At 43.0% G+C, this 27,854-nt stretch overlaps 1 protein-coding gene across 1 annotated transcript; it reads left to right on the top strand.

Annotated features, from left to right (window-relative positions):
• The first annotated feature begins 322 nt into the window (after nucleotides 1-322).
• Nucleotides 323-25,816, top strand: LOC129831971 (serine/threonine-protein kinase TAO1-like). The gene is made up of 20 exons (XM_055895657.1): nucleotides 323-860; nucleotides 6,839-7,095; nucleotides 7,200-7,271; nucleotides 8,334-8,435; nucleotides 8,541-8,586; nucleotides 8,686-8,782; nucleotides 8,918-9,031; nucleotides 9,186-9,277; nucleotides 11,084-11,177; nucleotides 11,301-11,382; nucleotides 11,570-11,740; nucleotides 12,215-12,415; nucleotides 12,596-12,736; nucleotides 14,669-14,905; nucleotides 15,058-15,186; nucleotides 15,796-15,999; nucleotides 16,265-16,504; nucleotides 17,736-17,948; nucleotides 19,517-19,699; nucleotides 20,268-25,816. The coding sequence occupies exons 2-20, from the start codon at nucleotides 6,964-6,966 to the stop codon at nucleotides 20,802-20,804; spliced, it is 3,087 nt and encodes a 1,028-aa protein (XP_055751632.1). The 5' UTR covers nucleotides 323-860; nucleotides 6,839-6,963; the 3' UTR covers nucleotides 20,805-25,816.
• The last annotated feature ends 2,038 nt before the right edge of the window (nucleotides 25,817-27,854 follow it).

Raw genomic sequence — 27,854 nt, 5'->3', positions numbered from 1 at the left:
CTACAGGGATGTTCATGGACATGTTTACTAAATGTATCCCTGAATTGAATCACATCATCATGAATTTTGCCCTTATCATGACTCCAATTGCATCACATTGGGGACCAGCAGTAAGCCCTCTTCCATCCCCTTGGGTTCTCTAAAGATACATCATGCTGAGCAATGTTGGGGAAACGTTGTAAAAAAAACAGTGTCTGTAGATTCAAGTACTTGTTGTGTTATGGTCATGCCATTTTATTTATCCATAATAAAATATTTAGTCTGCTGATCAGTAACTGTATTGTCACCACCCCTTGAGGTTTTGGTAGGTTTGCTGCTCCATGCGTTTAGATCAGAGCAATGACTGTGTATGAATAGGTCAGAGGGAGTTTACAGCGATAGGGCGGAACTGGCTGAATTGGAAGAGGACGGGAGAGAATCCCAACATAAACACAGTGAAATATTGAACATATTTCTACTCTCACTCAAAGAAAAGGCCTCTCCACTCTTCCGACGGTATCAAGGGTGCGGTCGCTTTCAGTTTGGGTGTTTTCGTGGTGTTCCCTGAGCTTCCCTCACATTTCCCCGCCGTATTTTTCACGGAGGGAGGTGGTGGAACGCACGGCCGCCATCTTTGGGATCTGCTTGTAGTACGGGAATCGAGAATCTGGGCCTCAGTTAGTCCAAGGGTGGAGATTTTAGACAGCTCTACACAGCCAATCTAAAGCAACAAATCGGTTGACAACTTTGAAAAACATCAGAAATCAGTGCAAGGAAAATATAATACAGGAAAAACCAAATCCAGTACTCTTCCTGTCCAAAATTGGTTGAACCACACGACATTATCTGCTCCGCTCAAACCATCCAGGCCTGTCGGAAGGGTGAGTTTAAACTGGCTAGGAATAACTAATAATAGATAGCCTCATATGTTTTAACGCCTTAAAATGTAAATGGTACGATGTTAAACAATGCTTGTAACGAAGCCCAAAAATGTACTAATACCTACAACACTTGTCATATCACCATGTATTGCTTGCACACACATAAGATACTAAGTTGGCTTCCATGGCTAGCTAGTAACATCAAGTTAGCTGCCTCAAGTTCTCGGCTGCTGAGCCAGCCGTAACATGATTTCACATCGACCACACTACTCGAACGGGGTGTAGGTAACTAGCTACCGGTAACTTTGAATTTGTTTACATTAGTAAACTAACCAACTAGCTAGCTGGCTACCTAACTCAAGTTGACTGCCTTGTCTAGTACAGTAGTAAATGTTTAGTCGATTTGATTTTGGGGAGTTAAGATCTTTGAGCGATGTCCTGGCTATAGCTAGCTAGGTACTGTTATGTGTTAGCTATGCCACTACTAGCCTTGGCTTGCCAGCGAGCAACCTATATGGTTTTGGAGTCAAGGGACATTTCTCAATGATGAATTTGCCTTGAACGTGATTCGTCACGTGACAATCTTGCTACTGTACTATCACATTAACTAGGGTACAAATGAGGTGTACTGTATGTTGCATCTGTTTCAAAGATCAGATGGTAAACAATAGTCTGTTTTGTTTTTATGTTATCTCTTTCTTTGATCCACACTGGGTTTGTTTACAAATGCGGGGTGTTCCAGTCGTTATGCATCATTAATATGAACAGAACACTTCTAAATGCGTTTGAATAAGCCTACAATGTATTATTTTTAAGAATAAGACGGCATTTGGCAACAGCTTGCATTACCATCCAGCTGCTATTACCGTAGTTTAGACCTCACTATGATTGGATTTGTTAGCTATGTGACATTCATATGCCCCAAGCCATTAACGTTGGCCTAAAAGTGCTCCATAAATGATGGAAGGCATGATAAATGGGATGTCCTCCTGGCATATTGATTCATAATTGTAATTTTCCTGTTTCAGCTGTGTGTGTGTGTGTGTGTGTGTGTGTGTGTGTGTGTGTGTGTGTGTGTGTGTGTTTTGGTCAATGAAAATTAAATAAAATGGTTGCTACTTCACCTTGTGAACTGAAACGAGTAGGCTATGTGTTAATACTCATTTCATTTGTTTATGGGTGTCTATTACATAATCATTAAAACAAAGGGGTCAGGTCAATTTAGTTTTCAATTCAGGAAGTAAATTTAATATTGCTAATGGTTTTCTACTGTGAGGATTTATAAATTCATGAATTGCATTTCAATTCACTTCAAAAACGGTATAATGCGTACTGCAGAGAGACGCACATATCATCCACACCTTTGCATTGTCAATACCTGAGATGATTGATTAGCCTATCACAGACCACATTACACTTACACAGATAATACAATACAGTTGTTTTCCCCTATAAGAGCTCCAAAGAAAAAACGTTGCTAGGCCTGTATAAGCTATGATAGAAGAGTCTTAATGCCCGAAAAAGTCCCAGCAGTGCCTATAGCTGAGCAAACAGGAAATGCAGTGCAGTGACAGCATGCAGAGGGAATTCCATCCCTCCAGCTTTGTTGTCCTGTCCGGCCGCATTCTTGCTCCCTCTGTGTGTGTGTGTGTGGAGGGTGTCAGTGGCACGCCGAAGTGTTTCATTAAAGGTATCAGTTACCATCGCTGTCACTGCTCTCACGTGCCTCCTGCTGTTCAAAACGTCATCATCATGAGAGAGAGGCTACAACAACAAGGCTCATTCATAAACAACAATGGCAATAAAGAGCCACTGTCGCATGCCGTTAATGAGACTTTATTTCAGTGCTGTGGCTGCGTCTGTGCAGCAGGGTAGTGAGTGAGTCGTCCAGTGTTGCGGGACAAAAGATGTCTGCCTGCTGTGCCTGAGGGACTGGGGTCTGGCTGTGCAGTTCCTCCCAAGCCGAGAGGGAGAGGAACAGTCTTGTGACTCTGGCGTCAGAGAGGGAGAGTGTTGCTCAGTGTGCAGCTGATCATCTGAGCTGGCTGGGCACTGTCAACTTTCTTCAGATAACTAGCTAGCTATCAATAATTACATCATGTTTAAGAGCCAGCAATAAATTGCATGTTTATTGAGGCATACAGTCGGTGACATGTTGGGTTACTCATGAAAATATTTCGGAATTAGCCCCCCCCCTCCCCCCCAAAAATAATAATAATAATAATTAGGCACTAGTCAATTTTCAGGTGTTGTCGAGGAGTGGCTTTGTTACTACCACATGTTGGTCTCCCTCAGGCAATGTTAGATTAGGCCTAGTAAAAAAAACGGTTCAGCTTTTTTATTTGAGAATTGAAAATACCCCCTAAATATGTATTTGAGTCAATTGACTGAGGAAGTGTGTCTGTATTGACCTGTACAGGTCTAACAACTAGCTAGTTTTATGTTATGGATGGTATGGTGCATAGCTCGTGTCATCTCTTCCTTGGTTATCTACTGTGTTGTAATGTTGTTGTTTTTTTGTGTGAGGTTATCAGCTGCAATGCTTTTTTCTTTGTCTGTGTGCATACCAAAATAGTGGAGTAAGAGGGTGTTGGGGGAGAGGAGGAGAGTCACTGTCTATCAGCCCGGACACAGCACACTGGCTTTCTTACAGTAGTTGCTGTTTCTATGGCAACAGGAGACTGTGATCTCTTCCTATTTCGTTTGCCAGAATGGACCGAGAGCTATAACTCGCCACTCTCCAGAGCTCAGCCTTACATCACTGTTCAGTGTGCCCAACCCTCGTTCTTATTATTAGGCTCTCCTGTGACATCCAGGGACGCTCAGAGGGCCGTGATCCTAGAGTAATGGGCATACTAGTTTCTTTCCTATTGTCTGCCTAAAGCAGTCCGTGGCGTGCATCATATCCGAGGGAGAGAGCACTGGACTGAGTAAAAAAGTTGAAAGCAGAGCACTGGTGTTTTTTCTTCTTCAATCCATTAATGACACAACTGAATTCTTACACCTGATAAACCCTTGAGACACACTGCACACAACTCTTGTTTCCGTGTGTCTTGGTTCTACTCTACTACGGGTGTTGTCTGCCACTCTGCACTTCTTCTACCTCATACTCAGCATGATACCTCGCTGTTCTGGTGGTAACAAAGCAAGGAGAAAAATAATAATGACATTAACCATGTTTCCATCACAGTTTTTATGCGAGTAAAGTCATACCGTATAATTTTTTTTTTTTTACGATAGCTGTCATGGAAACAGGAAGTTTTGGTACAATTTTACAAATGCAGACGGATAATTTGTTATTTCGACATGGTGGGATCTGTTTGTGTTGGTAAAATTGATTATGCGAGAAATGGCGGTGGAAACGCCTTTTATGTGCAAATATTGATATAATAACCATCATAGCGAAGTAAACTTGGAGTCACTTGATGATATGGTGTGTGGGCCTCCCACTACGACTCGGGAAAGCATGCAGTTTATTAGGCTACAGACGGTAATGGTGCGTGGATAAAATCACTGGGGAAGCCAAGCCCCCACCCTCAAAAAAGCAATATTACAACCTATGTGTTGTGATAATTGCGTTGTTTGCTCTATAACCTGTTAATTCATATGCCTTGTGACCGATATATAAGCCTAAAGGCAAAGACAATAAGAAGACACATTGGCAGAATAAATTCAACCACACCTTTGTTTTATCACAAAACCGGATAGCAACCTCTGTCCAGTGAAGTCCACAAAGCATATTATATGTACAGTAACAGACAGTTACATGACCTACAGCATGGTTAAGAAAGTTAATGTTTCCAACATTTTTGGACCACTAAGAGTTACCGCAAGTCGCAAAGAAAACAGGAGCTGCCTCCACTATTCCAGCACCATTTCAACTTCAACATTTTATCAGCATTAAATCACCTATGCTTCGTCTAATACAGTGACAATTAAAAGATACCAAAAACGATTTAGTCCAATCAACGTAAGCTAAATATGACGTGGCTTTTCATGGTTCTGATTTCTGTGTGTGTGTATTTTTGTGTGTGTGTGTGTGCAAGTAGAAAAACATGTTGACTCACCCTACTTTTTTGTTTGTTTTTAACCATTATTTAACTAGGCAAGTCAGTTAAGAACAAATTCTTATTTTCAATGACTGCCTTGTTCAGGGGCAGAACAACAGATATTTACCTTGTCAGCTCGGGAATTCGATCTTGCAACCTTTTGGTTACTAGTCCAATGCTCTAAATCTGAGTTTAACACCTCTGAAATTCTCTCGATTACAAAAGCCAAACATTTTGAATTGCTTGCGGTTAAATTGAAAGTATATAAGGACTCCCACATCACTGTAGTTAGCTGCTACAGACCGCCCAGGGTTCCATTTTAACTCCAGTTTTGTTCTCATAAATTTGTATTAATGATTTGGGAAATGGGATGCAACCAGCGAAGTTACATATATATGCAGATGATACAGTCATATATTCAGATACAGTCATGGTTCAGGCTGTTGAAGAGCTCCAGACTGCTTTTCAATCAACGCAGGCCTCCCTTTATGGTCTCAAACTGGTCTTGAATATACAAAAAACTAAATTCATGACCTTTACCAGAGCTAGAACTCGGCCAGGGAAGTTTAGCATTGTCACATCTGGTGGCTTATCCATTGAAAAAGTGTCATCCTACAAATACCTAGGTATTTGGTTGGATTACAAGTTGTCCTTTAAAGTTCATGTGGATAATCTTGTGACAAAGCTTAAATTGAAATTGGGTTTTTATTTTTGTAATAAGGCTCGCTTCCCACTTATGGCTAGAAAGAACCTTGTTCAGGCCACTTTTCTCTCTGTAATTGATTATGGTGACTTGTTGTATATGCATGCAACCTCCTCTGTCTTACAGAGACTGGACTCTGTTTATCATGCAACCTCCTCCGTCTTACAGAGACTGGACTCTGTTTATCACCCACCATTGCACTTTGTATCAAATTTTAGGTTGGACCTCCCTTTATATGCTCAGAAAGATACATTTGTATGTGTTCATCTACAAAGCCCTTTTGGGTAAACTCCCTCTTTACCTCTTTAGTCTGGTCTCCTTCACCACCAGCAGTTACCATACCCGGTCTGCTAGGTGGTTGCTACTTAAAGTCCCCAGGACATTTACAGTATTAGGCAAGACTGCCTTCTCTTCTTGTGCACCAGAGGCATGGAATAGTCTACAATCCATGCTTCATCTAGATATGTTTGTGCCACTGAATTAATAAAAAATATTGATGGGAGACTCTGTTAGTGAGGAGTGTAAATGCTTTTTTTTAGGCTGGATCATGTTGTTGTTTTAATGATGTAATGTATTGATTGTTGCTGCCTTCTTGGCCAGGTCTCCCTTGAAAAAGAATCTCTCGGTCTCAATGGGCTTTTCCTGGTTAAATAAAGGTTCAATCTTTTTCTTTCTTTTTTACATTCAATTTTTATCTGGTACAGGAAAACTTAAGCGATAAAGTACATTTTGTGAACACTACGTCATCACGCAGATTTATATCGTCAACAAGAGCAGTGCCTCGTTAGTTATAATGGCCCGAACCTGACTTTGCAGGAAAGTGTTGAAAGGAGGCTTAATCCGAGTTCATGGATTCCCCCCCCCCCCCATGTAGGCTTTTCACCGTTAGATAATCACATTAGAAGTCCTATTCACTCTCCCTATCCAGGCTGTTGTATCTTCTATGTCCCGGAGAATCAATTTCACCATTCGCCCCCTCTCAATATCAGAACTTGATTGATTTTGGGTTCCATGGGGCTCAGTTGGTAGAGCATGGCGCTTGCAATGCCAGGGTTGTGGGTTTGATTCCTATGGGTCAGCAGTACAAAAAAGTATGAAAAATGTAAGCACTCACTACTGGAAATCGCTGCAAATAAGTGCGTCTGCTAAATGACTAAGATGTAAAAATAAATATTATGAATGTGCTATTGTGCTAGTTCTCACTCTCTCTCCTCTCCATCCCCAAGGTGTGTACACATATGAGGCCGCTGTCCTGCAGATGAGCCGTCGGTGGGGGCTGTCGCGTCGCTGTCGCATATCCAGATAATCCCTGGCCGCGGCGGTGGCAGCACTGGCACGTCCCCCCCTTAGCATGCCCAACACCAGTCGGGCGGGGAGCCTGAAGGACCCCGACGTTGCTGAGCTCTTCTTCAAGGAGGACCCTGAGAAACTGTTCTCAGACCTGCGAGAGATTGGACATGGCAGCTTCGGTGCCGTCTATTTTGTGAGTACTTGGAACCACCACTCTGTGCTCAGTAACATAGCTGGACTACCATTCAGAACTGTTTAAGATATAGGGCAAGGTGTTGACTTTTTGTTTTTCTTCAGGCACGAGATGTGCGGACCACTGAGGTGGTGGCCATCAAGAAGATGTCTTACAGTGGAAAACAATCCAACGAGGTAAGAGACAGATTGTGCATCAAATGCCATTGATGTTACACCAATTACCTTTCATAATTCTAGTTTTGTTAGTAAGCATCTCTCACTAATTTGCAAATATAATGATTTTTTTCTGAAAAGCTCAAAAATATGTAAATCAGATAATTGTCAGCACAGAGGACAAACAATATTATCTATTAATCCCATGATCATTTATTTAATCAGTGGTGTGATGAAACATCATGCGTTCTCCAGGAAACAATTGCTTCATGTTATAAACGTTACCCAACTTCAATGAGTTGACACAGTAGAGGCCTGTTGCTGAAGTTGTTTGCTGTCTCAATATTGGTTTACTGTGAAAAGGCTTAATTCTTCAAGATCCTGTCCTCAGTGGGTTCGGAACATTGGACCTACAGTTTCTGTAAGGTTTGGTCTCCAAAGGGATTTGTTGTGTTTCTCAGCAGTTTTGAATTAAAACGTCTTGCTGGAGATAAGCTTATTTGCTTTAAGTAGTGGAACTGCCATTCAGTGGCCTATTCCCTAGGGTTCAGTCTAAAAACAGTTGATAATCAGATTTGAATCTGGCAAAATGACTGGATTGGGTAATTCATTAACCCAAAGAAGTAGAGTGGAAATCAAAGGGAAGTAACTAAAGTTCCACGTAGAACACCTAATAGTTCCAGCCTGCATCTCTGTCCTTATTGTTTAAAGGGGCAATCTGCAGTTGCTACATTCATTTTTGGACTTATACATGAATGATATACTTGATTCTTGAAGAATATAACTTATAAATAAATGCCATATGAGCTTAGTTCAACAGTATTACCCCATCGGAACCCAAAATATAAGCTTGTTTTATTCCAGTATATGTAAACATTGTAAATGTAAGCAAACACTGTATAGCCTCAAAACACGCTTAAAACTATAATTGTGATATCGTGGATGGTCAGTCTATAAATTTGAGTGGTTACATTTCTCCAGGCACATCCCTCAGCTTTTACCAAAACAAGATGCTGGGAGATTGGTCCTTTTAAAGCTTGTTATGCAAACATGATGTAATTGTTCCACTCTTTTACCTTACAGAAATGGCAAGATATAATCAAGGAGGTGAAGTTTCTGCAGAGAATACAGCACCCAAACAGCATAGAGTATAAAGGATGCTATCTGCGAGAGCACACTGCCTGGGTAAGAGTGTTTTCTGAACGGAAAATAATGCTATGATAACGTGGTGAATACTCTGAAACGGTACATTATTTAGCCCAGTATAACACTCTCTCTTTCTGTCTCTAGCTGGTGATGGAGTACTGTCTAGGCTCTGCCTCCGATGTCCTGGAAGGTAAGATGGCAGTTTTGAGATTATAAGGCTAGTTCTTCTTTGTGGTTTTCCCCATGATTTGCAGCACTTTCATCCTCTCTCTCTCTACATCTTCTGTAGTTCACAAGAAACCCCTACAAGAAATGGAAATAGCAGCGATTACCCACGGTGCTCTACAGGGGCTAGCTTACCTTCATTCCCACAACATGATTCACCGGTGAGTAATGCTAGTAGCTGTATGTATGGACGTGCTAGACTGACTTCTTTGTGCCCTAAGGGAGGGAGTGTGCCTGTACCAGTGGAACAAAGCTGTAATGACATCATCTCTCTCCTCTGTTTGTCTGTCTGACAGAGATATTAAGGCAGGGAACGTCTTGCTGACAGAGCCTGGCCAGGTGAAACTTGCAGATTTTGGTTCTGCCTCCATTGTCTCGCCAGCCAACTCTTTTGTGGGGACGCCATATTGGTGAGTTTCAAAATTCCAATGTACGAGAAAAAATAGATGGTGTTTGAAATATGGGGAAGAATTTAGAAATGGGGTACCATCTACAGTCTCATTCAATATTTTCCATCAAATCAAAAGCAGTGTACCGGTCATTAAAATGGGGATGTTTCCTCAGGATGGCCCCAGAGGTAATCCTGGCTATGGACGAAGGTCAGTACGATGGGAAGATCGACATCTGGTCTCTGGGAATAACCTGCATTGAATTAGGTAAACTCTCTAGTCCACAGGTGTCAAACTCATTCCACGGAGGGCCGAGTGTCTGCGGGTTTTCGCTCCACCCTTGTACTTGATTGATGAATTAACATCACTAATTAGTTAGGAACTCCCCACACCTGGTTGTCTAGGGCTTTATTGAAAGGAAAGACCAAAAACCTGCAGACACAAGGCCCTCCGTGGAATGAGTTTGACACCCCTGCTCTAGTCCATGTACTCAACTCTAGACTAGCTCTCCTGTTGTTTTAATGCTCTCCTTTATTCATTCCATATCTTAAACCAATATCTGGCCAGAGAAGAATGTAGACAATTTGTTTTTCATCTTCATACTGGTTTGAATAATACAGTGCCTTCAGAAAGTATTCAGACCCCTTGACTTTTTCCACATTTTGTTTCATTACAGCCTTATTCTAAAATGGATAAAAAAGTGAAAACAGGTTATTAGAATTTCAAATGTATTAACATTTTTTTAAAAACATACCTTATTTACATAATTATTCAGACCCTTTGCTATGAGACTCAATTGGGCTCAGGTGCATCCTGTTTCCATTGATCACTTTATTGGAGTCTACCCATGGCTAAATTCAAATGATCAGACATGATTTTGAAAGGCACACACCTGTCTATATAAGGTCCCACAGTTGACAGTGCATGTCAGACAAAAACCAAGCCAGGAATTGTCCGTAGACATCTGTCGAGGCACAGATCTGGGAAAAAGTGTCAAAACATTTCTGCAGCATTGAAGGTCCCCAAGAACACAGTGGCTTAAGTCATTCTTAAATGGAAGAAGTTTGTAACCACCAAGACTCGTCCTAGAGCTGGCCATCCGGCCAAACTGAGCAATCAGGGGAGAAGGGCCTTGATCAGGAGGTGACCAAGAACCCAATGGTCACTCTGACAGAGCTCTAGAGTTCCTCTGTGGAGATGGGAGAAACTTTTAGAAGGACAACCATCTCTGCAGCACTCCACCAATCAGGCCTTTATGGTAGAGTGGCCAGACGGAAGCCACTCCTCAGTAAAAGGCACATGATAGCCCGCTTGGAGTTTGCCAAAAGGCACCTAAAAACTCTCAGACCATGGTCTGATGAAACACATATTGAACTCTTTGGCCTGAATGCCAAGCGTCACGTCTGGAGGAAACTTGGCAGTATCATGCTGTGGAGATGTTTTTCAGTGGTAAGTACTGGGAAACTAGTCAGGATCGAGGGAAAGATGATCGGAGCAAAGTACTGAGAGATTCTTGATGAAAACCTGCTCCAGAGCGCTCAGGACCTCAGACTGGGGCGACGGTTCACCTTCCAACAGGACAACGACCCTAAGCACACAGCCAATACAACGCAGGAGTGGCTTCAGGACAAGTCTCTGAATATCCTTGAGTGGCGCAGCCAGAGGCAGGACTTTAACCCGGTCAAACATTTCTGGAGAGACCTGAAAATAGCTGTGCAGCCACGGTCCCCATCCAACCTGACAGAGCTTGAGAGGAAATGCAGAGAAGAATGGGAGAAACTTGCCAAAGTTTTTTTTTAGGTTTCTAAAAACCTGTTTTTGCTTTGTCATTATGGGGTATTGTGTGTAGATTGATGAGGAGGGAAAAAAACAATTGAATAAATTTTAGAATAAGGCTGTAACTTAACAAAATGTTGAAAAAGTCGAGGTCTGAATACTTTCCGAAGACACTGTAAATCTTTTGTCTGTCTTCCTATTACTTTAATATGACATCTATCTGTATTCCTCCTTGTTATGTTTTACTTTTAGTGGATCTTGGTAAGCTATTGTTTTCTCTAATCTCTTTGTTTCTAGCTGAGAGAAAACCTCCACTGTTCAATATGAATGCGATGAGTGCCTTATATCACATAGCGCAGAATGAAAGCCCCACACTGCAGTCAAGTGAATGGTACGTCATGTAGCTTCATCAGAGTTGACTTATTCTTTAGCAGAAGGCATTTGTCCGCTTTTAAAGTGTGTCATGGTGGGAACGAAACTAACTCTTCCTTCTTGTCCCCGTCTCTCAATTCAGGACGGATTACTTCCGAAACTTTGTAGATTCTTGCCTTCAGAAATTCCCCCAAGACAGGCCCAACTCGGAGGTACTGTTAAAGGTAAGATCTCTCAGATATCTTATTTATGATTATCATGATCTACCAATGCCAAAATGTATAGATAGATATCTAGCTAGCTCTGTTGACTTGATTTTGATGTATGTTAAATAAATAAATGAACGTGAATCATACCCACCCTCAACTCAAAAGAAAATGATTGGCCCCTCTGCCTCCCTCTCTTTCTCAGCATGCGTTTGTGCAGCGGGAGCGGCCCGACTCTGTCCTGATGGACCTGATCCTGAGGACCAAGGTTGCGGTGCGGGAGCTGGACAACCTGCAGTACCGCAAGATGAAGAAGATCCTCTTCCAGGAGGCTCACAACGGCCCTGCAGCCGAGGCACAGGACGGAGATGAGGAGGTAGGTCGCCCAATCTGGCTCTGCTCTCCTGTGGATCTTAGTTTGAGATTAGCATGGTTTATACCCGAACCATTGTAGTCTTTGAAAACACCCTAAGTAGGCTAGAAATCATTTTTTATTTGTAAATGCGCATTTCCCACACTCAATGTACATGAGGTAGAAAACAGCACACAAACAACATTCAGCAAGAAGTAGAAAAAACAGATCACAATACATCAAATCATTACCTTCTAATACAACATATAGACTTGAAGCAGATTTAGTTGTGTTTTAAACAAGGAAATAGTTTAATAATAGTTTCTCTAAATGCACTCATATATTTAGGTTAAGGGAGGCCTGGTGGGGGAGGCCTGGTTCTCTCAACATTCAGTTGTTCCTGTTTATCCTCTGCTCATAACCTGCTATAGTTGACACACTGATTCAAAAAGTATTTCACTCACCTGTGTCTTGCTGTTATTATGGCATTGTCCCCAGGAACCGGAGCAGAGTGGCAGGACAGGCACAGTGAGCAGCGTTGGCAGTAACCAGTCTATCCCCAGTATGTCGATCAGCGCCAGCTCCCAGAGCAGCTCTGTCAACAGCCTGACCGACGCCGGAGATGACAAGAGCGAACTGGACATGATGGAGGGAGACCACACGGTCATGTCCAACAGCTCCGTCATTCACCTCAAACCGGTGGGTAGAGATGATCTAGGACCTGGACCCGCAGAATAACTGGACACTGCCTTAATTATAGTGACATGATTTGGTGAAATGCACAACATAGTGATTCTAGTGTTTCCTAGTGCCTTTCACAGATTATTTTGAAGCGTTTTTTTCTGCTGTTGATGTACTGCATTGTATTGGTTTCCTCAGGAGGAGGAGACGACTTATCGTGAAGAGTCGGAACCTAACAGCCGGCCGCTCACTGAGCCCCAGTCTCCCTCTGCACACACTCCACGGCCAAAACACCACCGCAACCGCGAGCACTTTGCCACAATACGCACAGCCTCCCTGGTAAGAGCACATCGAGCCGTAGAAATACAATGGTACTGTAGTTAACATGATTTGAAATTGACCCTTAAAGGCCCAGTGCAGTCAAAAACGTGATTTTTCTGTGTTTTATATACATTTCCACACTGAGGTTGGAATAATACTGTGAAATTGGGATAATGATTATCATGCCCTTTTAGCTGTTTGAAAAGACTGCCAGAAATTTCAGCCTGTTTTGGTGGGACAGAGTTTTGGCCTGCCTGGTGATAACCAGGCGGTAAATTAGTTAATGGACCAATAAGGAAGAGAGTTTCAAACCTCTGCCATTAACAGCCAGTATTCAGTTTCCCACCCCCCACTCAGACACACTCAGTGTGTCAAATCGGAGGGCCTGTTGTCCGTACCTCTGACAGTCTTTATGTGGGTGCCACAGGGTTCAATTCTCGGGCCGACTCTTTTCTCTGTATATAGCAATGATGTCACTCTTGCTGATGGTGATTTTCTGATCCACCTCTACGCAGACAACACCATTCTGTATACATCTGACCCTTCTTTGGACACTGTGTTAACAAACCTCCAAACGAGCTTCAATACCATACAACACTCCTTCCGTGGCCTCCAACTGCTCTTAAATGCTAGTAAAACTAAATTCATGCTCTTCAACCGATCGCTGCCCGCACCCGCCCGCCTAGCATCACTAATCTGGACAGTTCTGACTTAGAATATGTGGACAACTATAAATACCTAGGTGTCTGGCTAGACTGTAAACACTCCTTCCAGATTCACATTAAGCATCTCCAATCCAAAATTACATCTAGAATCGGCTTCCTATTTCGCAACAAAGCCTCCTTCACTCATGCTGCCAAACATACCCTCGTAAAACTGACTATCCTACCGATCCTTGACTTCAGCGATGTCATTTACAAAATAGCCTCCAACACTCTACTCAGCAAATTGGATGTTGTCTATCACAGTGCCATCCATTTTGTCACCAAAGCCCTATATATTACCCACCACTGCGACCTGTATGCTCTCGTTGGCTGGCCCTCGCTACATATTCGTCGCCAGACCCACTGGCTCCAAGTCATCTATAAGTCTTTGCTAGGTAAAGCCCCGCCTTATCTCAGCTCACTGGTCACCATAGCAATACCCACCCGTAGCACGTTCTTCAGCAGGTATATGTCACTGGTCATCCCCAAAGCCAACACCCCCTTTGGCCGCCTTTCTTTACAGTTCTCTGCTGCCAATGACTGGAACGAATTGCAAAAATCACTGAAGCTAGAGTCTTATATCTCCCTCACTAACTTTAAGCATCAGCTGTCAGAGCAGATTACTGATCACTGCACTTGTACACAGCCCATCTGTAAATAGCCCACCCAACTACACCATCCCCATATTGTTATTTTTTTTCTATTTTGTACTACAGTATCTCTACTTGCGCATCATCATCTGCACATCTATCACTCCAGTGTTAATGCTAAATTGTAATTATTTCACCACTATGGCCTTTTTATTGCCTTACCTGCCTAATCTTACTACATTTGCACACACTGTATATAGATTATATTATGTTATTGACTGTACGTTTGTTTATCCCACGTGTAACTCTGTGTTGTTTTTGTCGCACTGCTTTGCTTTATCTTGGCCAGGTCGCAGTTGTAAATGAGAACTTGTTCTCAACTGGCCTACCTGGTTAAATAAAGGTGAAATACCAGAAAGAGAAGACCACTCTCAGACAGTCCTAGCTACATTTTCCTTGATAAATTACTCTTTGCTAAGAAGGTTTTGGTTTGTTTTAAATTAAAATGCTCAAAAAGAATCTCAGTAAGGTACTGTTACCCAGAAATGATTTGATATTGAGATAAAAACAGTTGCATTGGGCCTTTAAGTTTCTGCTCCTGTAGGAGAGTATAAGCTGAGTCCAGAGTTCTATGATAAGCCTTATGTTTTCCCCAGGTGACCCGTCAGATGAAGGAGCACGAGCAGGACAGTGAGCTGAGAGAGCAGATGTCAGGCTATAAGAGGATGAGGAGGCAGCACCAGAAGCAGCTGATGGCCCTGGAGAACAAGGTGAAGGCTGAGATGGACGAACACCGGCTCCGTCTGGACAAAGAGCTGGAGAACCAGAGGAACAGCTTTGCCCAGGAGATGGAGAAACTCATTAAGAAGCACCAGGCCGCCATGGAGAAAGATGTACAGTCGTTTTCTCACGTACTCCATACTTACTCCATCATTCATACTCTGTCTAGATTCTACTGCTGTTCCCTAGGTCGCTGTTAAGAGTTATTGTTTTAAATTACGTTTATAGGGGCATTTTCAAATGTTTATTTTGTGTGTGTCTGCAGGCAAAGACCTTTACTAATGATGAGAAGAAGTTCCAGCAGCATATTCAGAGCCAGCAGAAGAAAGAGCTCAACAGCTTCCTAGAATCCCAGAAACGAGAGTACAAACTCCGCAAGGAGCAGCTCAAAGAGGTAGAGAATCACATGCAGTCATACAGATGAATAGTCTCATTTTAAGGCTACACACACAGTATATAAGGCTTCAAACATTGCTATATCATTTGAAGAAAAAACACATGACATGCACAAATGTTTGCCTACATGATACTCTCAGCGTGTCAGACAAATCTTTACAGAAAATGTGCAAATATGGACAGCAAGCTCCTATTTATAATTTCTTAAAGTGCCAATCTGCAGTTGAAACGATAACAAAGCATACTCCCCGCCACTGATCTGGTTAAAGGTTGAGGGATGGGGCTGGAGAAAGTGTAACCACACTCAAATTCATAGACAGAGCTATGGATGCAAGGACTGACCATCCATGATATCAAAATTATAATTTTAACCATGTTCTGAGGTTATACAGTTTTGAGGTTATTACATTTACTTTGTTTACAAACATTGGTAAAAAGCTTATATTTTGGCTTTTGATGGGGTACAAAAGTTGAACTAAGCTCATGAGGCATTTATAAGTTATAATGTTCAAGAATGAATGGGTTTATAGAATTAATTTAGAAGTCTAAAAATGGATGTAGTAACTGCAGATTTCCCCTTTAATCTCTGTCCTTGTTCTTCCCCCAGGAGTTGAATGAGAACCAGTCGACCCCTAAGAAGGAGAAGCAAGAGTGGCTGTCCAAGCAGAAGGAGAACTTCCAGCACTTCCAGGCTGAGGAGGAGGCCAACCTGCTGAGGAGACAGAGACACTACCTGGAGCTGGAGTGTCGACGCTTCAAGAGAAGGATCCTTATCGCGCGCCACAACGTGGAGCAGGACCTAGTGAGAGAGGTCAGCCGTAATCACTCCGCTCTCCTCATTCGTACAGTCCCTTGTTCCTCTAACTCTCCTCAAAACAGGGCCCCCTTTCCTGCTCTCGGTCTTCGTTTTTTAACCATGGCTCAGCTGTGGGTTCTGCTCATTTTCCTACTTCCATATGTTTTGTAACCATACCTTTACCCTGTGTGAGCTCATTCTCTGGTTGTCATACTGCCCTTTCTCTTGTAGAATGCAGTTTAACCTGTGTGGTTGTTCCTCCCTACCTGTCTGTGTGTAGGAGCTGAATAAGCGTCAGACGCAGAAGGACCTGGAGCATGCCATGCTGCTGCGGCACCATGAGTCCATGCAGGAGCTGGAGTTCCGCCAGGTCAACACCATCCAGAAGATAAGGGCTGAGCTGATCCGCCTGCAGCACCAGACAGAACTCACCAACCAGCAGGAGTACAACAAGAGGAGGGAGAGAGAGCTCCGACGCAAACACGTCATGGAGGTCCGACAGCAGCCTAAGAGCCTCAAGGTGAACACACATATACCAACACACACAATTCCCATAAACTGTTGTTGTTTTGTGTCACCGTTAATGGTCTTTATGTAGGGACCTGACCCCTCAATGTTCTGTTTGTCCTCCCTCCTCTATCCAAGTCCAAAGAGCTCCAGACCTGACCCCTCAATGTTCTGTTTGTCCTCCCTCCTCTATCCAAGTCCAAAGAGCTCCAGACCTGACCCCTCACTGTTCTGTTTGTCCTCTTCTTCCCTCCTATCCAAGTCCAAAGAGCTCCAGACCTGACCCCTCACTGTTCTGTTTGTCCTCTTCTTCCCTCCTCTATCCAAGTCCAAAGAGCTCCAGACCTGACCCCTCACTGTTCTGTTTGTCCTCTTCTTCCCTCCTATCCAAGTCCAAAGAGCTCCAGACCTGACCCCTCACTGTTCTGTTTGTCCTCTTCTTCCCTCCTCTATCCAAGTCCAAAGAGCTCCAGACCTGACCCCTCACTGTTCTGTTTGTCCTCCCTCCTCTATCCAAGTCCAAAGAGCTCCAGACCTGACCCCTCAATGTTCTGTTTGTCCTCTTCTTCCCTCCTATCCAAGTCCAAAGAGCTCCAGACCTGACCCCTCACTGTTCTGTTTGTCCTCTCTTCCTCCCTCCTCTATCCAAGTCCAAAGAGCTCCAGACCTGACCCCTCACTGTTCTGTTTGTCCTCTTCTTCCCTCCTCTATCCAAGTCCAAAGAGCTCCAAACCTGACCCCTCACTGTTCTGTTTGTCCTCCCTCCTATATCCAAGTCCAAAGAGCTCCAGACCTGACCTCTCACTGTTCTGTTTGTCCTCTCTTCCTCCTCCCTCTGTCCCAGTCCAAAGAGCTCCAAACCTGACCCCTCAATGTTCTGTTTGTCCTCCCTCCTCTATCCAAGTCCAAAGAGCTCCAGACCTGACCTCTCACTGTTCTGTTTGTCCTCTCTTCCTCCTCCCTCTGTCCCAGTCCAAAGAGCTCCAGACCTGACCCCTCACTGTTCTGTTTGTCCTCTCTTCCTCCCTCCTCTATCCAAGTCCAAAGAGCTCCAGACCTGACCCCTCACTGTTCTGTTTGTCCTCTCTTCCTCCCTCCTCTGTCCCAGTCCAAAGAGCTCCAGACCTGACCCCTCACTGTTCTGTTTGTCCTCTCTTCCTCCTCCCTCTATACCAGTCCAAAGAGCTCCAGACCTGACCCCTCACTGTTCTGTTTGTCCTCTCTTCCTCCTCCCTCTATACCAGTCCAAAGAGCTCCAGATTAAGAAACAGTTCCAAGACACATGTAAGATCCAGACCAGACAGTACAAGGCCTTGAGAAACCACCTACTGGAGAGCACACCAAAGTCTGACCACAAGGCTGTCCTGAAGCGTCTAAAGGAGGAGCAGACCCGCAAGCTGGCCATCCTTGCTGAGCAGTACGACCACTCTATCAACGAGATGCTCTCCACACAGGCTGTGAGTCACACAGAGATTTTAAAAACACTGCAGGAGAGGGGATGAGTTTCTAAAAAGCTGACTACTGATGATAGGCATTTTGGCAATGAGTTGGATGAACTCGTGGATAACATTTTTATCTCTCTGCGTGCAGTTTGAAGGAAGTTGCTAACTAGTACGCTAGCAGATACCCATAGACTTCCGGTCATTGTGCTAATGCTAGCTAGCATTGGCTTGCGGAACTACCTCTAACTTCCTTCATACTGGACACAGAGTTCATCTGACTCTGGGGAAGTAGATGAATCCCTGCACAACTTCTATTTGTGCCTCTACCGGATGGAATGGCAGCGCTCAATGCATTGGCACATACAAATGTAGATCCTTCAAACACCCCCAACAGGGAAACAGATCCCAATCAAAGGTATTATTACATGCTCCACTAAGGCAGTTATTTATCTTATAATTTGTCTTTGTGGTAAAAATTATGTGGGCAAGGGCCTCCTGGGTGACGCAGTGGTCTGAGGCACTACATCGTAGTGCTAGCTGTGCCACCAGAGACTCTGGGTTCGAGCCCAGGCTCTGTCGCAGCCGGCCGCGACCGGGAGGCCCATGGGGCGGCGCACAATTGGTTAGGGAGGGTTTGGCCGGCAGGGATATCCTTGTCTCATCGCACTAGCGACTCCTGTGGCGGGCCGGCCGCAGTGCACGCTGACCAGGTTGCCAGTGTACAGTGTTTCCTCCGATACATTGGTGCGGCTGGCTTCCGGGTTGGATGCGCGCACTGTGTTAAGAAGCAGTGCGGCTTGGTTGGGTTGTGTTTCGGAGGATGCATGGCTCTCGACCTTCGCCTCTCCCGAGTCCATGCGGGAGTTGTAGCGATGAGACAAGACAATAACTACCAGCATTTTGATACCACGAAAAAGGGGGTAAAATATATATATATTTTTTAAAATAAAAAAATAAACAATTGATGTGGGCAAAACAGAGCGCAAATTAAAAGTACGAATCTTGGAGCATTGTAGCACTATTAGCTGCAAAAACTCAACCTACCCAGTTGTGGCCCACTTTTTGGAAGCGAACCACTCAATTTCGTCCCTACGTTAAATCCGCATTGAACACGTCACCCTCCCTAGGAGAGGGGGTGACCTCGACGATTTATTGTTAAAACGAGAAGCTGCCTGAATCTTTAATTTAAAGACCCTTGGTCCCTTCGATTTTACAATTCTTTGTAAATGTTTGTAGGCCTTTGTAGCCAAATTGTGTTTTTGATCGTAGGCTATTATTTGTTTTTGATATGTTCTATTTATATCTGTAAATGAACCAATGATATCAAGCTACACCCGGCCATGATTAGACACCTGTATCTGTCCTTTGACACTATATAAACTAGTGACCCGCAGTGTTTCATTATACCCTGAGGTAGACAGCTTGTCTGTTCAAACGTTGGTTATTCAATTATTTCATCTGAGCTCCTAGTGTGCGGATCTCCTTTTTTTTGTTGAAGTAGATAAATGGCCTTATTCCCAAAATCACAAAGTATCCCTTTAACATTGTACTGACCCCCTGTCTGGCTCCCCTCTCGTCTCTAGCTGCGTCTGGATGAGGCTCAGGAGGCTCAGTGCCAGGTGCTGAGGATGCAGCTGCAGCAGGAGCTGGAGCTACTCAACGCCTACCAGAGCAAGATCAAGATGCAGACGGACGCCCAGCACGACCGTGAGAGGAAGGACCTGGAGCAGAGAGTGTCCCTCCGGAGGGCCCTACTGGAGCAGAAGGTCTGATCTTCCATACTGGGAACATTTTTAACATGGGTTGCGTCTCAATTCGCACCCTATTCCCTGTATAGTGCACTGTGGTCAAAAGTAGGGCACTTTTCAGTGGATAGGGTGCCATTTGGGATGTAGGGTGCCATTTGGGATGTAGGGTGCCATTTGGGATGTAGGGTGCCATTTGGGATGTAGGGTGCCATTTGGAATGCAGGGTGCCATTTGGGATGTAGGGTGCCATTTGGGATGTAGGGTGCCATTTGGGATGCAGGGTGCCATTTGGGATGCAGGGTGCCATTTGGGATGTAGGGTGCCATTTGGGATGCAGGGTGCCATTTGGGATGCAGGGTGCCATTTGGGATGTAGGGTGCCATTTGGGATGTAGGGTGCCATTTGGGATGCAGGGTGCCATTTGGGATGCAGGGTGCCATTTGGGATGCAGTGGCAAAAAGTCTCAATTGACATTTGGGCTTTATTTCATTTCAAGCTCCAGAGTTTACTGTCATCATTGCTAAACCAGTGCTGTTTTGAAATTAACATATTATAGTACTGAACAGCTGTGTGTGTGCATCTTCAGATTGAGGAGGAGATGCTGGCTCTTCAGAACGAGCGTTCGGAAAGGATCCGTAGCCTGCTGGAGCGCCAGGCCAGGGAGATCGAAGCGTTCGACTCAGAGAGCATGCGTCTAGGCTTCAACAACATGGTACTGTCCAACCTCTCCCCAGAGGCCTTTAGCCACAGCTTCCCCGGGGCCCCAGGTAGTTGGGCCCACCCCCAGACACAGCACCACTCTGGGGGCTCCTCTCAAGGGCTACACTGGGGCAGTGGAGGGTCAGGGCACCAAGGCAGCCATCACCAACACCACTACCACTCTGGTCAGGGAGGGTCTCCCATGCAGCAAGCCTGGGGCCAAGGCATGCAGGGAAGCGGGTGTCCTCAGCCGTGGGGCCACCCCTCGGCAGGGCCCCTGGCGGCCAGAGGCAGTGGAGGAGTACAGAACAGCCCCCAGGCACTGAGCAGGACAGCCTCAGGGGGGCGCAGTGAGCAGGCCATGAGCAGGAGCACCAGTGTCAACTCTCAGATATCCAATGGGTCGCACCTGTCCTACACATAGACACGCAGCCCAGCACCAGAGTCAGAGTAGGGCGCTGTAGAGTGGGACAGCATGGCCTGAGCTCTACTACAACTCCACCTCTACTTCCCCTCTCTCCTATCCCTCGTTCCTCTCCTGTCCTGTGTACAGATGTGGATGCGTGTGGAAATAAATGTTGCTCAGGTCAAAATGGCTGAAACAGGCACAGCCCCTCTACACAGCAGTTTATTAGCACACATACAGATCAGTTCTTCTGTTTCTATTGAAACCATTCAGTGTCAACACTTAATACTTCCTCCATTCTTTATTTTACACTTCTCTCTTTTATAAATAATTTTCATGTACATATGTGCCACTGCCCCCCTTCCACCACTGAGACCACTGTCAAAAAGCCTTTTGACATCTGCTAACTGCTTTTATTTTTTTTTATTTGTAGGTAGTGTCTATCAATCACAGCAAGCTAATGAAAGCCCATGAAATTCCCCTGCTCCAAATTTGATAATACATTGGCCCATCTATCCAGTTACTTGATTTATTTTAATTTTATTCTCCTTATGCCAGCCTGTTTTTATGGTTATTTTAAATAGCTGAGATTGTTTCTCTTTCCAAATCAGAAGAATGTTTTGCATTCTAAAAGATTTTAACAGGGAGAGATTTAAAGAACTGCTCAGATACCGTATAGAGCTCCTTGACAATACCTGAAACAAATTCAAGTTTGTTTGAAATGATCATTTAGCTTGGTTTGAAATGATCATTTAGGTTTGAGGATGTGAGGGACACTGGGACACAATGTTGTTGGCTTGTATTATGGCCAGCTTCCATAAAACTAGCTTTTGTTGTTGTAGCCAAACCTACTTTAAGCCAGGAAGTTGTTATTAAACATCTCACAAACTTAGTTACTATCAATCCCTGTTGCAGGAATGTGGTGAAATTTTGTGGATAGGATTTTTTTTTAGTTTTCACATACAAGGATCTAAGGATTTTGTAGAATTAGTTGAATTATGTTGAACTGTTCTCATTTGTCTGGTTCTTTTATTAAGAAAGAAAATATTTTGGGGGGAATTGCAGCTGGTAAGAGCAAGATATAGAGCAGGATATGTTTTTTTTAGCAGATGTTATATCATTGAGGTAGGATTTTTGTTGTGAAATTCAGTTACACTTGCCGTTTTGAAAGCTCAGTGTTTACATTTTAATATATTGGAGAAGCAGTAACAGACAGTGAACCTTTTTATATCAATGAGCATTTTGCCAGCATTTAGTGATCTGCATTTTATTTTACACCTCCCTGTGGGAGTTTAAGCTGCTAATCCATCCATTTGCCAATAAGAACACTAAAGCAGAATATGAATGTTTTTAGATGCTATTTGTTTTATTTGTCTGTTTCGGATGCAAAGCTAGGGGCCAGGCTGACCATAGCTTCAACTATGGCCATATTCAACTCAGTTCTGTACTACTGTACTGTGTGATGCCGGCCACTAGGCTGCAGTCTTCACTTATTGTCATCCGTTCCTTAGGCCATAATAGCCCACCTACAGTAGATCCACATCTTCACTGTTTAGGGTTTCCAAGAGGGTGGGTGTCTCTCATAGCATTACTACATCAGTCAAAACCAGAGGGACATGGCAGAGCCATAATAAACTATAGGCTTAGCTAACAGCTAAAAGTGTATATGTATGTTAATACTCAGTAAGATGGTGCCTTTCTATGCCCTGATACTGATCATTCATTCTCAGTGTAAAACTTGCATATTTTTGGAATGTTTTAGTTCAGCTCAGATTGATTAAATTGATACACTTCAAACTAGTTTCCATTTAGTTTGTACATTGGCATCGTTCAATGAAAAGGATGTACCTCAGGATGAGAGGATCCCAACATCTGTCCTCATGTACCTCTGAAAATGATGTCCATATCAGGAGTTTTGTGAAGTGATCAGTTGAACATAAGTTCTGAAGGTGATAATATCATGCATACAGGTACTTGAGGGCTGGTTCTGGGTGTCTCTGCTGTGCGGAGGATGACAGATTGTGAGTTTCACCTTAGTTGGCTGAATGACCGAGAAGGAGGATCAGTATAATTCATGCTGGACTACATGATTGTCAGATACAAGAGCAAAGACTCTGTAATGCCTTTAAGAACCCTGACATGTATCAGTTGATTTTATTTTAGTGCCTTTAAATACTGCTGCCTTGTCAAAGCACTTTATACAGTATAAAAAATGTATACAGTAAAACAGATGGTAGTTTGGCTTTGTTTTAAGCACAGCAACCAGAGGGATGCATATAGTGTGTTGGTATTATGTGGTTGAAGTGAGGAAGTTGAAAAGTCTAGCTAATAGTTGACCTTAAAGTCCGATACGGAGTCAGGATTTGAATGCCTGGGGTTAATTACAAGTGAGTTAGCAGTATGTAGACACATTTCTATGGCTCTGTGGAGGATTCATGTTGGACAAGAACAAACCAGATTATAGAGTATGGTGACAGGGTTAGTTAAAGGACTTGTATTGTATGCTTGGTTGAAAAACACCTTCCGCACAAAATGTCCAGGCCAGGTATAACATGAAAGCAGTGAGCACAGTAGAGCAGAGCTTCCATAAGTAGAAAAAAAGTCATATGGTTTCAGAATGTGTTTGAAAGGGAAAGATGTCATCTCTATGTGAAGGCTCTTTTTGACCATAACAGCAGGCTTGGCAAGGAGTACATGTTTGTGGGAGCTGTTACTGGTGTTCAGCATGTAAATATCACACTCACACTAAATTAACATCCTACACTTATGTTGGTGAGTGGTTAAAAAGGGGTTAAAGCTGGAATCCTTAATGGTGACACTGCCATGTCCATTTGGGATATTATAACAACAAAGAAGTTACTGCAAAACCCCCCTGCTCGACGCGCCTCTCATTAGTTTTGTCCACAAAACAGTAACAACGGTGCTGGGGCGGGCAGTGACACAGTTTCCCCTAATGCAGATTCCATCTTTAAAGGTGGCAAAGCACTTACGTAGTTATTTACTTGGACACCCACAGTGGGTTCTATCCATGAACATGTTCTCCACTTTTTGGTATTTTCCACTAACTGTTTTTCCCCCAGGGGTGAGTTTATGCCATTTTGGTTCCCCTCTTTTCTCAACTTGCATTCCCTCACACACCAAGTCTGCATTTATTATGAGGGTAACCATCTCCATCTGGAAATCTAAAACACTTTAAAAACATATATATTGGAAAGGCCACGAGGCTTAAAAAGACCTAGAGATGCAGATATCTTAGGAAATGTATCCTCTTTTCATTGAAGTGGGTGAAATGTTCATATTGTGTGTATATATACAATTTAAGAGATTAAACATTTTAAAACTAAACTTGCATTGTGAAAAAGAAAATAACAAATAATCTCTAAAACTAACATTATTTAACTTGACAGACACTAACCAAATATTAAACAACGTTGAGATTGGTATGAGGGTCTGTAAAAGTAACTGATGAAAAGTGAGCTTGGTTGTGTGTACACTGACTCTTACTGCTTCCTGTGCATGCATAGCCTACACTGTCATTTTCCTTTACTGTCACACACTTTGTTAGTCATTGCCCCCCTCATGAAGCCTTCCATTGCAGTGAGTCTGTACCTCTGGTATGTTTTCTCCTATTCCACCCTCTACATTCACATCCACCAGAACAGTAACTATTCTGTTTGTTCTTGTTGAATGTGATCCTGCAATTGTGCAGCAAAAAAACGTGTTTGATTTCAGGGGCACAAAGATGCTGGGAAGATTTGTTTATTTTTTGAGACGTAGGAGAAGTTTTAAATGGTTGCAGACTCTAATCCCCCATTACAATTCTCCCATATCTGCCTCTGGATCATACCCAACTGTCCTTTCCAAAAAGCACGCACGGTCTCATTGTGTTACAGTACATAGGGCTGTGAGTGTGTCCCAATACTCTCCAAAACCTTACACCTCTTGTTTCCTTTCATTTGTAACCACAGAGGTCAAAAGATTCAATAGGTTCATTTACCAGTATAATGCTTATACCCACCAAGTATTTCATGAATAGTGGCCAGGGGAGAAAAAGGAGCGGTATTTCTGATTATTGGGACCTAGCCCTTGTTCAGGTCAATAGCTTTTTCGGGCCAATGGTTCATGTCAGACCAATGAAAGGTCCTTGCTATCTGTGATCCTTGGGATGTTCCTACCCCATTGAAATTGATATTTGAAAATGGTTAAGGTAAAAGTTTGGGTAGGGATGTCCCAAGGATCCCGGAAAGCACTAAATGCCAATGAAACCTCATCTCATACGTGATCGATTGCCAACCCGTCACACCATTTTGTTAATCATCCCCCCCCCCAAAAAAAAATTGTGAGACTACTTAGATATTTTTATTCATATTTGTTTTAATAATTTACAAGGCTTCTCCACCAACCTGAATAACGTTTTTAATTATCATTTAACATTGATGTTTTCCACTTTTGTCCTACTGACTGAAAGTATGGGATACTGAGTGAGAAACAAGCTAAAGAAAAATGGAGGTCCTCCCTCTGGTCAAACACTGTGCCATACCAGAGCTGCCAAGCCCAAACACCACTGCATTGTTTCATCTCAAGAGTTAGCTAACATTACCCTTGGCTTGGGCTGATGGCATGAAATGTTTAGAAATTGCATGATATGAGCCGTTCTGGTCAGATGGCCAATGTAGAGGCTTGAAAAGATGGTGACAGGCTACTTGTGAAAACAGAGGGTCCATTTCTATGAGGATGTCAGTATTCTTCCTTGGCACAGCATTACCACTACAACTCTTATATAACCTGTATTAAAATGTATAGATTGTGAAACCTGTTTATTGAATGTCTGAAAGATTATGAAGATTATACATACATTTTCACCAGCAAAAAATACAAAAAAGTGAGTGGAAATGTGTAAAAAGATTCATAAAACAGAAGAATAAAAACTAGGATCAAATGTACTATTTTGTTTGTATTATAATTACTATTGTGCTGGCAGAGGAATATTGAACAGAAATCAGCTGTAATAAAGTAATTTTAGTATATAACTTGTGTCCTGTCGTTTAAATTTGGAGCATAAGAAACTACATTTTTTTTGGTTGAAAAAGTATAGTTTTTACAGAATCATTGAGCCTGGTTGCTATTCTCTGTCCAGCTATTATAATTCTCTCCTTGTACTCGGTGTCATTTGGCATCTGTATGGAGTGATTTCAGCCGTTGTATTTGAATTTGTACCAGGATATTGCATTTGTATTTCATGATTCGAAACAACTGAATATTGCATTCAGTTTTTAAATTCCATTTAAATTTTATTCAATATTCAAATGCAATATTTAAATATTCAGTTTCATTATGGTATATATTGCATTCATTGTCTGTATCAGATTTACAAACTATAATTTAAAGTTTTCATATATCCAACTTCTCAGATAGATTCAGTTCTGTAAATTCAGATAAAAAAAATCTGAGACAACATCCTGGTACTTTGCCAGCCAGGAAAGGTAAATGAGAACAGATAGGATCAAAGGCTGTGTTAAACGGAAGCTTCTGGTGGTTTTTGAAGCCAATATGGCATTTTGAATTTCTATTCTTCCTATGAATTTGTCTCTAGCATTTTAACCCTAGTATAACACCATTCCTGAAAGCTACGACTCTGGAACATGAATGTGCCTTCTGTTCCCCTCTATGATGATCACAGGGTGCGTTAGGAGTGTAAAAAAAAAGAAGCACTTTGGCCCCGATAAGAATATAGTTGAATAGCCCTGGCTGTCATAGCCCTTCTACGGACAGCCTTTCCACTCCCTATTTAATCTTGCTCTTGTGGCTAACTGGGTTCAAACCAGGTCTCCTGCATGGCACAAGACTGTGTTAGCCCACTTAGCTAAAGCCTATAGAGATAAGTTCATGTAAAGGACGACACACTGCTTGCTTAACGAGTACTGTTTCCCCCTGATTCAGCTCGTATGGAGACTCGAACTCAGGACTTTTGCCTCATAAACAAGTGACTGCCCTTCTGAAGCATTTTAACCCATTGTGCTATTCAAAAAGGCCTTCAATTGTGCAAGGGGTTACACTTCAGGCTGAGGAGTGAGTTTCACAGATCACCATCTGCTACACTAATACAAGTCTTCAAGATCCAGCAAAGTTACTCATCAAAAGAGCGTAGTTTGGTGATCCATGCTTATCGGATGAGAACCTTGCCTGTGCTGAGACCTGAAGACATGTTAGTTTAACATGTGTTAGTTTGTTAGATCTTGTTAGTTTCAGGTCTTTCAGCAAGGGTATTCATTATAAGGTTAACATGTGACTGACTGGTTTAAGACTGTGTTAGCCTGTTGATCTTAAGCCGAGATCATGTGATGAGTAACTCTGAGACCTGAAAAGTTGCATTGTCTGGTGCAGAGGAGATCTGGGTTAGAACCCCATCAGTCAATCCATAGACATTAAAACCAGAGTTAAACTAACACATTATGTTTCCAGGTCTCAGGCTAGGTTGCTCATCACATGCATAGATCTCCAAACCACCTCTGTTGCACTCTCATTAAATGGGGTGCACAGATCCTTCTGCTTGCCACAAAGTGTTGTTGTTGTGCAGTAGGCCTGATTTCAAACCCAGTCAGTTATATGTAAGCAATAAGGCATGAGGGGTGTGGTATATGGCCAATATACCACGGCTAAGGGCTGTTCTTAAGTACGACGCAGTGCGGGGTGCCTGACACAGCCCTTAGCCGTGGTAAATTGGCCATATATCACAAACCCCCGAGGTGCCTTATTGCTATTATAAACGGGTTACCAACGTAATCAGAGCAGTAAAAATAAATGTTTTGTCATACGCATGGTATACGGTCTAATATACCACGGCTGTCAGCCATTCAGCATTCAGGGCTCGAACCACCCACTTTATAATGGTGCCATAATCTCTGAATATGAGATCAAAGGGGTGTGAAATGTGACTGAGGTGGTTCGAAAACCACGCTCTTTTAATGAGTAGGCTACCCTTGCTGGAGACTTTTTTTCAAATACAAGTTACATTTATGAATTCAAATATTCAATCTGTGCATTACAAATTCTAAAATATTAAATGAA

Source organism: Salvelinus fontinalis, chromosome 33 (assembly GCF_029448725.1).
Source record: "Salvelinus fontinalis isolate EN_2023a chromosome 33, ASM2944872v1, whole genome shotgun sequence".
Lineage (NCBI taxonomy): Eukaryota > Metazoa > Chordata > Actinopteri > Salmoniformes > Salmonidae > Salvelinus > Salvelinus fontinalis.
Note: the sequence above shows the minus strand (reverse complement) of the source record. Positions and strands in the feature narration are given on the sequence as shown.

What these genes read in the sequence shown, in the direction of transcription:
- LOC129831971 (XM_055895657.1), top strand. Translation starts at nt 6,964, where the DNA reads ATGCCCAACACCAGTCGGGCGGGGAGCCTGAAGGACCCCGACGTTGCT. An exon ending in ACTCGGAGGTACTGTTAAAG is followed by an intron (nt 11,383 to 11,569) that starts GTAAGATCTCTC and finishes TCTCTTTCTCAG; the next exon opens with CATGCGTTTGTGCAGCGGGA. An exon ending in AGATGCTCTCCACACAGGCT is followed by an intron (nt 17,949 to 19,516) that starts GTGAGTCACACA and finishes TCTCGTCTCTAG; the next exon opens with CTGCGTCTGGATGAGGCTCA.